General features: G+C 36.4%; 1 protein-coding gene across 1 annotated transcript in view; it reads left to right on the forward strand.

Moving 5' to 3' along the window:
- Positions 1-14,122, forward strand: part of LOC308631830 (contactin-associated protein-like 3) — a 220,887-nt gene that overhangs the window by 127,118 nt on the left and 79,647 nt on the right. The window contains exon 10 of the mRNA XM_081263326.1: positions 11,497-11,668. Within this exon, the coding sequence (XP_081119452.1) occupies positions 11,497-11,668 (172 nt within the window). The remainder of the gene's footprint in view (positions 1-11,496; positions 11,669-14,122) is intronic.

Genomic DNA, 14,122 nt, shown 5'->3' on the forward strand with positions numbered 1-14,122 from the left:
TATCAGTTTGCTCATTTTTTTAGATAAAAAGTATCTATTATTTGTACTCCCAGGAAACCCAGTAGAGAAAATGTAGGATGAATAGACATTGAGTTCTGGCTTTTAGTAGATATATTATACTCAGAACTTTAATGCATAGGTGTTCCAGGTTTGTTCTGGGGCCACTCAACTTCATCTTTAGAAGAACTCCACCCTGACAACCCCAGAATTAGAGTTATTTTAGGCAATCACAAGAGTAGTTGGTGTCAGTGTTTCTGTTCATTTAATTCTCTTTTTAATTAGTGTCCATTGGTGCCAGAATATGTGTGACACTGAACAAGGAAATTTACTTCACCCAGTTCACACACTGTCACAACAACTGGGCTAATAAAGTGTTCCTGGGTCCACTGAGTGGAAGTCAGTTAATGATATTGATTCTTCAAAGAAATCAATATCCTGTGATCTGAGACACTCTGCACCAGTTCTCTTCCCCTTTATTTCCTAATGTAAGCTTAACTCCTTATTCCCAATTATGTTATAGCTATAGTCAACCAAATTTTGTGATAGTACTTCACCCTAAAAGCATATATGTGTGCCTTGCTATTATAGTTAGGGTGACAATAAATTTATTGTCCAAACCAGGACACTTTAGAGAATGAGAGGGATGATATGAGTAATTATGAAAGGACAGCAACATAAACCAAGACCTTCTGGTGGCATGGAACTATTTGCTATGTTATCTGCTACATTTTGGTCTGGATGTCTCAGTATGCAGCTTTCTTCTTGTGAGAGAGATTCACCTACTCAACAGTGTTCTAGTCAACTTTGTGTTGCTGTGACTAAAAGACCTTGCCAGAATAACTTAAAGGAGGAAAAGTTTTATTCTGGCTCATGGTTTCAGAGGTTCAGTCATGGTCAACTGACTCCATACCTCTGGACCCAAGTTGAGGCAGAACCTCATAGTAGAAGGCCATGACAGAGGAAAGCAGCTCACAGTAGTCAGGAAACAGAGAGCTGTACTTACTAGGGACAAAATATAAACCCCAAATGCATGCCCCCAGTGACCTACTTCCTCTAACCAACATCCTACCTGCCTACAGTTACCACCTAGTTAGTCCATATTAGTGGATGAATCCGTTAATTAGGTTGTAACTCTCATCATTTCACTTATGAGCATTCTTATATTGTCTCACACATGAGTGTTTGGGGCCACCTCATATCAAAACCATAACAAATAGCAGTATTTTTTATTTCTCACATTAGAACTCTGATTTAATCATCTTTTCCCCAGCCTAAGGGTGTGTGTGTGTGTGTGTGTGTGTGTGTGTGTGTGTGTGAAGTGTTCTTCAAATAGCTATTTCACCATAGCATATTGTACTTTTGGTGCCTGCTATTGAGGGTGACTAAAAGTTAAAAATTCCCTGCTACAGGATCTTTGTACTATTAATTAACAGATTTTTTACCACAGAGTTGGGAATACTAAATTATGTTCAAAGGTACCAAAGCCACAATATGTGAAACATGAGGGGACCACTCTGTAACAAAGTCTCACTCTGCTGACCTCTTTCTGGTACCGTGGCATGAAGTATCAGGTACTCTTGTTTTCCTCACTTAATCATGATGATGCTCCTCATTAGTGAAAGATACATTTTATTATTTGTACAGTAAGCATCCACTTCCCTATTTACACCTTTAATCTAAAATGAGGTCCCTAATGAAGAAACCTCCATCATTTTACCTTTTGTATGGGCTTGGGAGAAACCTTCTGCATGAACAAATGGAACATTCCTGGCTTTTGCTGGCTTTGAATCTCAATTTCCCTTCCTTTTCTACTTCTCTCTCTGTTGTGACTAGTGAGCCATGTACCTAGTGGCTTGACCTTCTTCTTCTTTAAAATTCTACATTAAGAAATGTTTATTGTAATTATTGGACTTGGTTTAATTTTATTCCTAAAAGAAAAATATACCACATTTTATTTTGGAATAGCTTGAGGTCTATGATCTAGATAAAAGGGAAATAAGCAGAAAAGAAATACTAGTGATTCTTTTTTATTATTTTGATTTGTTATATATGTCAACATAATACATTACAATTCATATTACACATATAAAGCACAATTTTTCATATCTCTTGTTGTACACAAAGTAGAGTCACATTCTTCTTGTCTTCTTACATGTACTTAGGGTAACGATGACCATCACATTCCACCATCTTTCTTACCCCCATGCTCCCTCCCTTCCCTTTTCCCCTTTTCCCTATTTAGAGTTCATTTAATCCTCCCATCCATCCCCCCCCCCCCCGAGAGCATATTATGGATCAGCATCCTTAAATCAGAGGAATCATTCAGCATTTGGTTTTGGGAGATTGGCTAATTTCACTTAGCATCATATTCTCCATCTTCATCCATTTACCTGCAAAAGCCAAGATTTTATTCTCTTTTAATGCTGAATAATGTTAGTGATTATGCAAAAATATTTGACTTAATATTGCCATTGCCTATGAAGTTCTCATCAAAATTCCAAAGATGTTCTTCATAGAAATAGAAAAGGCAGTCATGAAATTCATCTGAAAAAAATAAGAGTCCTAGAATAGCCAAAACAATCCTCAGTAGAAAAGTAAGGCAGGAGGCATCACAATATCAGACCTTAAATTATACTTCAGAGCTACAGTAACAAAAATGACATGGTATTGGCACCAAAAGAGATATAAACACCTATGGTACAGAATAAAAGATACAGAGACAAACCCACATAAATACAATTATCTCATACTACACAAGGACTCCATAAACATAAACTGGAGAAAAAGATAGCCTCTTCAACAAATGGTGTTGGGAAAACTGGACATCCATATGTAACAAAATGAAATTAGGTCCCTATCTCTCACCATACACAAAACTCACAGTGGATCAAGGACTTAGGCATGATACCAGAGACCTTGTGCCTTTTAGAAGAAAAAGTAGAAAAAGAAAAATTCTCCATCATGTCATCTTAGGAAGTGACTTCCTCAACAAGATTCCTAAAAGAGCAAGAAGGAAAATCAAGAATCAACAAATGGGATGGAATTATATTAAAAAGCTTCTTCACAGCAAAAGAAACAATCAAGAATGCGAGGAGAGAACCTACAGAATGGGAGAAAATCTTTGCTACTTGCATCTTAGAGTTAATCTCCAGGATATATAAATAATTCAAAAAACTTAGCTCCAAAAACAAACAAGAAACCACACAAATAACCTAATAAATAAATGGGCAAATGAACTGAACAGATACTTCTCAAAAGAGGTACAAATGGCTAACAAATATATGAAAAACTGTCCAATATCTCTAGCACTTAGATAAATACATATTAAAATTACTGACATAATCTCACTCGAGTCAAAATGTCAGTCATCAAGATTACAAAAAACAATAAAAGTTGGCAAGGATGTGGGGAAACAGTACACTCATAAATTGCTTGCTGGTGGCACTGCAAATTGGTGCAACCACTCTGAAAAGTAGAATGGAGATTACTCAAAAAACTTGGAATGGAACCACCATTTGACCCCAGTTAAATCATCATACTACAGTGACACAGATACATCAATGTTTATAGCAGCTCAATTCACAGTAGTTAAGCTGTGGAACCAACCTAGGCATATATATACTCCATTGGTATATACACACAATGGAGTATTACTCATCCATAAAGAAGAATGACTATGACATTAGCAAGGAAGTGGATAGATCTGGAAACTATCATGCTACGTGAAATAAGCCTGTTTCAAGAAGCTAAATGTCAGATGTTTTCTCTGATATGTGGAAGCTAACCCAAATAAGGGGAGAGGGGAAAAATAGAAATTCAGTTGATTATACAAAGGAGAATGAAGGAAAGGGGATAGCGATAAGAAAAGGACAGACAGTGGAAAGAATCCAAAATATTTTTCCTTTGTCTTTACATTAATAACCATAGTCAATCCCAGCATCATGTACATCCATAAGAATGGGGAACTAATTAGAATAAGATATATTACATCCTTTATGTTTATATCAAAATTAATTCTACTATCTGTATAACTAAAAATAAGCAATAAAGAAATGTTTCTATTACTTCTCCTAATGCTCCTAATAAGTTACTCTAAGTAGAAGACACCTCTATACTAATATATCAAGTTTCTTCCAAATGCATCCAACCCTTCAGAAATTCTTTTACAAATTAAAATAAATGCATTGAAAAAATAAAAAAATAAAATAAATGCATTGGCACATAAAATAAGCATAAAGAAAGGCTCTGGAGTTTAATGAATATTTTTGATATAACATTAAATTTGAAATATCAAAGTGTTTTTGAGGTTAATATAAGATTACATGTTGCCTGTCAATTGTTTTAAACCAGATGCAGGTCTTGGCTTGTTTTCAATTATATTTGTCAAAATGCACAGCATTTTTGAAAGTCTCAGCCACTGTGAGAAAAGTGAAAATCAACTATGTGCATTTTATGAAAATCCTTTGGTAGAAAGCCAGCACATATTGTGCTGGAGTAAGAAGAGGCTGAATTTTAATATCCTGTTCTTTGAAAATGCATCAGTAATCTGAAGACAAAAGAACAAATAGAAACGAAAAAAAAAAATACCTGTGTATAGTGGTTAAAATCTTTACTTCATAAAATTATTTGCCCAATTTGATTTTAAAGGTCAAATAGTGATTGCAGACAGGGTGGCTCTGCTGGGCAATGGGTTCTCAGGGTACCCACTGGGGGCCGGGTCACTCCCACGGGGACTCCTAGGCCAGACCTGGCTTTTTCAGGCAGCACCTGGCACTCTGAAAAACTCTAGCAATTCTTGGTGGATGAGTTGGAGTCATCATTCAAGGCTTGCTTTATTTCTCTTGTGAGTCAGGATTATGTCAGTGGCACCATCAGAAAGCAACTTGAACTGGTGTTGTCTAGTGTATCCATAAATCTCTTGATATTGTGAGACAGGATGTTTTTTCCCCACATAAAAGATTGCAGTTTTTTATTTTCTAGAAACTAGAGCAAGTAATCACAGAGGATGTCTCAAAACTAAGGAATGAATTGCAGCTGAAAGACACAGTGGTGCAGAAGCCCTTCACAGAGCTAAGGCACGGACTATAGCAGGTGCTGGAGGACATCTATGTGTGACACAAAAAGCCCCCTCTTGGTTCCTTGGTCTACCTAGCGCAGGTGACTGGCAGTATCTCTGTGCTCCAGGTACCCAAGGCACCCTGTGCGGATGTCTCTCTGTGTGAGCAAATGTCCCTCTGTGTGGGCATGGCATTTTAGAAGACTGCCAAAGAATGAGTTGGTGTCAGTTTTGTTTCCACCTAAAAATATCCCCTATTTTTATGAACTGTTAATTACTTGAGTACTTTATAAAACGCCTATAACTTGGTGAACAAATATTATGGGGAGCCACTCCAGAAAGCACTCTAAGTTCGAATTTCAAATCAAAAGAGAGCCTTATTTACCTGATCAGGGACTGTCATGCACAGTAGAGACTCAAGCTCTGTGAGAGGAAAGCAGCTTCCTGCTTTCCAAGGAGAATATAAACACAAAAACCATAACTCAGTGGCTTGCTTATGTAAGCTAGCCAAATGCAGAAATTAAAATATTAATAAGTGGGCCTTTGGGCTCCAGGCAGTACTGGAATTTTCCAGTCAGCAAGCAAGCGGTAAAAAGAATCTTAAAAAAAAGCATTAGCTTTGCAGTTCAGTTGACCGCAGTCCCGGGTTCAAGCAGGTGCTAGACAGTCACATCCTGAATTTGGTCAGGGGTTGGTGGGGTGAAAATCTCAAAGTCATGTAGACTCACAAGAGCATTCAAACCAAGGAAGTAGCTCACCATGACCACCACTGCATCCTGAGTAGGGTACAATTTGTGGGGTACAAGGTACAGAAAAAAATTTTTAAATAAGAAAACAGCTTTAGATTCTATTTCCTAAAAATGGGTTCATGCAGTTCTCTCTTCATAGGAACAGTAACAAAGAAACTAAGATGGAATTTCTATAGTCACTTTTTTTTTTTTTTTACTCAAATGACTACAGTGACCCTATTCCCATAATCCCAGCAAGGCAGGAATTATTGCAAGTGACTAATGAGTCTCTACTAGAGCAATTGTTTTACACAGTACTAGTAACTTATTTGATGCCTACTTAAAACTACAGTTATCTTATGGCCTACACACACATTTTCACCTGTCATTTTACTAATATCTATAAACCCTATGTCTTTTATCCTATGCAAGGCTATAAGATCAAGTTGCTATGTTAATCTAACCTTATCTATATTAACCTACTTGCTTATATTTATTCATAACTATACTGACACACTGACTTATCCTCTGACATAAATCCTATGTTTTACAGTTACATGATTTTTCTACTATTACTTAGGCTTATTCCTGATGAATTTATGTCTTTCTATTGCTTATCTATGTTATCTTACCTTATTCCTGTAGTCTTTATGTCTGTTACTTATTGATTATCTATTCTATCTTGCCTTATACCTGTAACCTATATCTATGACTTATTGATTATATTGATCAGTTCACTCCATAACACCAAATGAGGGTTTGTAGCAAAGTTTGAGTATTAGTGTGATGACATAATTTTTTTTAAAAGAGAGAGAGAGAGAGAGAGAGAGAGAGAGAGAGAGAGAGAGAGAGAGAGAGAGAATTTTTTAACATTTATTTTTTAGTTTTTCGGCGGACACAACATCTTTGTATGTGGTGCTGAGGATCGAACCTGGGCCGCACGCATGCCAGGCGAGTGCACTACCTCTTGAGCCACATCCCCAGCCCAACATAATTTCTTAAGGCTTCTTGCTTGTTTTATAAAAAGTTTCCATTATTATGTTTTGATCTTTTTGTCTCCAGATTTTAGTTTGTTATGTTCAGAGGGGAAAAAATATCAAAGTAGTCTGAGAATCAGGGAAGGAGTTTGATTGTAGGCCTTTTTTGATAGAATAATATGTAAATTTGCTGTTTCAAGACTTTGTATCAAGAAGAGCAGTTATTATGGTTTAGATGTGTTGTTCCCCCAAAAGTTCATGTGTAAGACAATGCAAGAAAGTTCAGAGGAGAAATGATTGGGTTGTAAGGGTCTTAACCCAATCAGTAAATTAATCCCCTGATAGGGATTAATTGAATGGTAACTGAAATGTTAGGATGTGACTGGAGGAGGTGAGAATTGGGACATGGTTTGGGAGTATATATTTGTATCTGGCCAGTGGAGTCACTCTTTTTTTACTTTGTAATCATCATGTGAGCCACTTCCCTCTGTCACACTTTTCCACCATGATGTTGTCTTAACTTAAGCCCCAAGGAATGGAGCCAGCCTTCTATAGACTAAAGCCTCTGAAACTCTGAGCCCTCAAATAAACTTTTTCTCCTCTACACTTGTTCTGGTTGGATCATTTAGTCACAGCAGTTGAAAAGCTGACTAAAACAGCAATCTAATGTAATGTTTGTAAGGATTCCAGAGCATTATAGAGTGCACACTATAGAGTGCACATATTCTATAAATGGGTCACAAAAGGGTTAAAATATGCTAAATTAGTTTTGTAGTGTTATAGTAGATCCTTAATTTGATGCTTCTTTTTATTTTAGTAAATTTATGTTTTGTTTGGTGTTTACTGCTTTTGAGGGGAGCTGTATTAGGACATGATATGCTGGATGCCTGGTAGTAATGAACCAGTGTGAATAACAAAGCAGACCCTGTCTCCCTAGCATGATAGCTGGGACACCAGTGAAGCACCAGGGGTCAAAGCTCACTCTGATTCTTATACTTTTGAGTTTTGTTTTGTTTGCTTGTGTTGTTGTTTTAATTTTTGGAGAAGAGACAGTTTACATGAAGGAATATTCTTGCCCATGGATTTGATGCTAGGTATCTAGAGCCTTGGGATTCCGGGTGACCTGCATAGTGATCCTCAGCTATGTGACCTCCACAGAGTGCACGGGGTGTCTCCACTGGGGAAGGTACTTTGCCCTTTCATTGAAGGAAGTGTTCCTTTTTCTGTTTTATAAATCTCTTATTAGACTGCAAACCCTTACAAACACTCTGCTTTCTTTTGAATAGTAGGTCTGTGGGTCAGTGGCTTGGTTCATTTTGTTCTCTCCAGCCTTGAAGATTCTTCCCCAACATGCGCAGACATCCACTCATGTTCCTGGTCTGGCCTGGATACCATCTGATTCATGAAGGCTCCAAATACCCTTCCCATTTCATCCCAGGGCACAGGACTTTTTATTCCTCCCATTGTCCTTCCTTTTTTCTCCCTTATGGGTTAGTGAATCCTATCTGATTCTGTACCCCTTGCTACATTGTATGCCCATAGAAATTGGGAATTATTCCCTTGAAGATATAAGACCATATATTTTATATGATGCTTTGTTTTCACTTCAAGTATGATACTTTTTACTCATTTTGTTCCAGTGCTTTGTGGATGATATGTGGCATGTGGACCTATAACCTATAATTTCCTTCCTAAAACCAGCTGATTCCCTCAGTTAGAACGTATAGGTTAAGTGGGGTGCATGTAGGTTACCGTGGGGTGCGGTGGTTTATACCTGTTTTCCTAGTGGCTCCAGAGGCTGAGGCAGAAGGATCACAATTTTAAAGCCAGCCTCAGCAATTTAAGCAAGGCCTTAAGCAACTCAGTGAGACCCTATCTCTAAATAAAAAAAGGGCTGGAAATGTGGCTCAGTGGTTAAGTGCTCCTGGGTTCAATTCCAGGTACCCCCACCCCCCAAAAAAGTATAGGTTAAAGCTTTCAAGTTATTTTTACTCACATTATAAGGATTTAACCTTGTCATCTTATGCTAATTGGAAGCTCTGATTGGCAGCTTTAAATTTCTTGATTAAAAATCTAAGTTTGGGGCAGTCTTTGAATGATAAAGGAGATTTTGGTAAAAAGATTGGAAACTGTTCTACTTGGTGCTTAGTGAAAATATTTTGAATTATTATATATGCAGGTTATTGTCATTTCTTTTTAAAATATATTTTTAGTTGTAGATGGATACATTATCTTTATTGTACTTATTTACTTTTATGTGGTGCTGAGGATCTCTAACCCAGTGCCTCACATGTGCTAGGCAAGTACTCCGCAACACTTAGCCCTGTCATTTCCTTACATTAATTCACAAGTTACCTGTCAAATAACAAATTTTTCAATTGAAAAAGTAAACTAGTCTTAAAAATAAGGTTATAAATATCAGCATTAGAACTCTTTAATATTAAATCATTGGAAAACATATAGCAAAAAAGATGATAATTAATTAATATTAACATATCTACAAAGTTTAAAAACAGTTCTGAAATAATAAAAATGAAACATAATTTTTTAAAGCAAAGAATAAATAAATGTTCTCCACTATTTTATTACTGTTTTCAATTATACTTCTCATAAAATTTATAATTTTTAGGGTTTACAGCAGTCTTTTTTAAATGCTGTATAATTTTCACATTTGCATATGAAAATTAAGTATGGGATTCAATAAATTCTTTGAAATTTTATTTTTCTTTGTTCTAGATTGGGCTCCCCAGAAAGTTGACTCTGTGGGAGATTCTTACACAGGTGGCTTAGTGGGGAGAATTAATTTGGAACAACCCTTGGAAAGTTGAGAGAGCCACTGGAGGTGGATGAGGGACAAAGCTGAGCTGCAGTAATGCTGTTACAACAGAACACTCAGAAGACTTCAGGGAGACTCAGCAGCAATGCTCCTTGGGGATGTCCCAGCTGAGCCAAGGAGTTCGGGCATCGTATCTCTCCACTGCATCATTGGATGCTGGGTAGCCCCTAAGAGGGCTGTCACTGGAAGCTTGTAGGATCCCTTAAGACCCTGGGGAGGGCCCACCTCAGTCCTGAAAAGGCACTATGGGTGGAGGACTGGGCTGTATTGTGCAGTGTTCACTTTCTCAAAGAGTTACCTATTACAAAAGCTCTTTGCAGGTACTGCATCCTCTTTCCTTTTCTTTTACTTCCCTCTTTTTCATTGCTTATCTTGCAGTATGCAAATCTAAAAACCTGAGACTGTTTGAGAAGGGAAACTGAATAGAGGGTGAGAAAATACTCAAGTGCTTGCTGTCTGCATATGGGCTGAAGGATATGCTGTGGACTCTTCTTGCTTTCATTTGGATTTCAAAGAGATGTCCTTGCTCTTCATTGTTATAAGATCATTGTCATTGTTTTAATCTGCTTTTTACTGTTGTTACCAAAAGACCTGACAAGAACTATTTCAGAGGAGGAAAAGTATATTTTGGTTTCAGACCATTGATGACATTGATGACTCAGTTGGTCTGGGCTGGAGTGAAGCGAAACATCATGGCAGAAAGATGTGGTAGAGGAAAGCAGCTGGGGACATGCCACCTGGAAGCAGAGAGAGAGAGAAACTGCCTTCATCACAGACAAAATATGCATGCCCCCTGGAAAAAATAAGCACGCCCCCTGGAACCATGTCCTCCAGCTATACCCTACCAATTTACAGTCACCGTGAAGTTAATCCATATTAGAGGACTAACTTAGATTAAGACTTTTATAACCCAATATTAGGGGATTAACATTAGATTAACATTAACATTTTATAACCCATATTAGAGGATTAACATTAGATTAAGACTTTTATAACCCAATCATTACAACTCTAAATTTTCTTGCATTGTCTCACATGAGCTTCTGAGGGACACCTAATATCAAAACCATAACAGTCATCTAGAGAAATCGAGGTGTGAGATAAAACTACTATATAGGAAATGCAGTTCGTAACTTAAAGAAAACTGATTAATGGTGGAGATGGCAGGACTTGTAAAATTTAATTGTTAATATTGCCCTTTTTAAATGGACTATTATAGATGCTAATTTTTCTCTTATTTGCAGTGCCATATCATTGTAAAAACACTTGTTAATTTTTGTTCATTAATGTTGAAAAATAATGTTGAAAGATGTTTGATTAAAGTGCCTCATTCAAAAGAGATGGGAGAACTTACATTTATATGACCAATTATTATAAAATATTAAAATATGTGTATATATATATATGTGCAAATGCACATTAGAGTAGATATTGAACTTAATATTTAGGCAAGTTCAGCATATTTATGTCAATATTCAATTTAAAATTACTTTTCAAACATTTTAAACTTAGCCAGTATTGATATGCCTATAATTTTCTTCTGGTACTACTGTAACATGTCTTTTAGTTTATATGGTCTAGTATTATGCTACAAGTATTGTTTTCTTATGTTGCTTTGCTTAAATCAAAGGTGCAATAACTATTTGCAGGATTGTACATCTTTTCTTCCTCTTGTCTTCCTGTAAGCTTGACTCTAATGATTATTTTCATGCTCTCTCTTTATTTACAGCTTTTCTTCTTGTTACCCCACTATCATCCTCATATCTGTGACCTTTCCAGGTGGTTTAGGAAGTCTAATCCTCAGGTGCCTGTAAACAAGGGAACCAACAGTCTTTATGCAATAAATATGGTGAAATAGCTTTGTTACAGTTGTTGATTTTCTCCTGTCTCTGTTTTCAGGCTATCCTGACAACAGCTCTGGCTCTCAATGTGAAAATCCCCTGGGAGGGTTTCAGGGCTGCCTGAAGCTTATCTCTATTGGTGGCACAGTGGTGGATCCCATCTCAATACAGCAGGGAACACTGGGAAATTTCAGCGACCTTCAGATAGACTCCTGTGGCATCACAGACAGGTAGGGGCCATCCTAGATCATTACAGCACACCTGTTTCAGTTTTTTTCTTTCTTTCTTTCTTTTAATTAAAAACAGGCACAACTGTAAAAACACACTTTTTTCATGCCTTTCATGACAGCAGGCTTACCTCTTAAAGATTCCACAACCTTCCACTGGCTAGGGACTGAGTCTTCAACACTTAGACCTTTAGGGAATATTTAAGATCCAAACTGTAACACATTGAAAATAAGAGAACAACATCTTTGGTTTTAAACAGTTGTTCCTTTCAAACAGTGTTGTCTTGGAAGACACACTCATGGATTTTCCTTTCATATACCTGTAAATCACTTAAAGTCTTACAGAGTATTACTGATGCTTGTAATCACTGATGTGAATAAATACTGACAAGTATAGATATTCTTAAAAATTGTCCCATTACAGAAAACAGATTAGACTATTCTAAAAAGATAGTGGATCAGTGAGGGCCAGTAAATCAAAGTCATATGTGGTTAGCTCCCTTTTCTATAGGGAAAATGAGAAGTAAATCTTGTTTCAAGAAAGGTTGATGCTTCAGGGAATTTTAGCAATGTTGTAAGCAAAATAAAGAAAGAGATTCCCCAGTTGCCCCAGAGCTAAGCACTGCACTAGTTCAATGAAGATGATAAGAAAAGCAAAGGTTTATCACTATAGTATAATAAATTGTTAGGCATTGTAATTTTATTCAAGTTTTCTTCTTTACCATATTATCTAACTTTTAAATCATTTTGGCTAAAAGGATAAGCTTAGCCATAAAGACTAAAATTTTTTTCCTGTACCAGATATACCCAGTTTAATGCCTTTTCTGAAGCAGGGTGTGCAAAAGGTTTATATTGAATACATAAACAAATTCCTTAAATCTTTCCACATCCATGCCTCTGAACCTCTTGAAATAGCTTATGTAAAATACTTTATACAAGAACTTTATTCTAAATTTATCACTAATTGAAATTTCATGTCATAGCCAATAAACTTTAAGTCACAATTGCAATTTGGCAATGTGTTCATAAAGACCATATTTCCCTAGTATGTGAAATATTGTCTCAGATTTTTTAAATGCAAATGTTTATGTTGTCATGTTCACAGTTTATTCTTTTGTAGTGAAATCAAAGAGACAAATAATTTTAGTCAGAAACCTACAATCCTAATTTTCAGAATATAGTTTTTTTTGGGGTGAGGGAGATAGCAAAGAAACTGCCATCATTCATAAGGAGTAACTGCAGCCAGCTCTGGTGCCCAAATTTCAGTGTCAGCAGAGGATCCAGACATCAAATCATGGGGTGCTGATTTCCTTTAAGAATCCATGTCACTTACTTTATTAGTCCAAGGATTGCTACAGAGCATGGGTTTTATGAAGTACATTTCCTTGTTCAACATATAAATATTCTGGCAATGATGGACAATAATTAAGAAGAGAATTAAATGAACAGAAACAATGACATCTGCTATTGTTGTGATGACATAAAATAACACTGACATTGGTATCTTCAGGACAGAGCTCCTACCCAGGGTGACAACTGTCCAGTGGGCTAGAGGTCAAAGGTTGGGAGTCATATTTCACTGGCAGTTGCCTAAGTTATCAGTATAATCACAGGAAGTTGTTTTAGTATAGCCAGAATTACCTTATAAAATGTGGTGAATTCTCAATATTTGTCTTATGTAAAGAATCTGAGCCAGGCACAGTGATGCACACCTGTAATCCCAGTGGCTCATGAGGCTGAGGCAGGAGGATCAAAAATTTAAAAGTTAGTGAGGCTCTGAGCAATTTAGACTATGCCTCAAAAAAAAAAAAAAATTAAAAGTTGGGGCTGGGGATGTGGCTCAATGGTTAAGCATTCCTGGGTTTAATACCTGATATTATATATATATATTTATGAGTATACATGAGCATATGTGTAAATGTCACCAAAATGGGAAGATTTTTCCATATCACACTTAGAAGTCCTTAGAAGTGTGTAAGTATGTATGCACCTTTCCTTAGAGATTTCTAGAATATTAGATAATCTTCTTTAAGTAAAAGTTGAGTTAATGGCTACTAAGTTGTTGTGAAAATAGCTGAGAGTACTTTGTATGGTAATATAGTCACTAATTGTAAGTTTTTATGGTTCTGATGGTTTAATGTCTAAAAATATGCCCTCATTCTAATAAGAAAAACATTTGTTTTTCTCTTTTTCTTTAGGCCATACCTATTAACTACATGTCCAATACTCCATTAAAAAAAAATAGATTAGTTTCAAAACAGGAAAAAACAAACATCCTCAACCCCAGGCTTTTACCAGCCCTCTGCACTGCACCAAAACATCTACCCAGACCACTTCTCTGTCTGCCAAAAACATTCATATTTGCTCATATACAGTCATGATTTATTATAATAATGCAGGGGATTTCATAACATATCCATCTGGCAAAGGAATTAATAATTACTGATATATAGACCA

The sequence above is a fragment of the Spermophilus citellus genome (assembly GCF_964194105.1).
Source record: "Spermophilus citellus genome assembly, chromosome: 12".
Taxonomy (NCBI): Eukaryota; Metazoa; Chordata; class Mammalia; order Rodentia; family Sciuridae; genus Spermophilus; species Spermophilus citellus.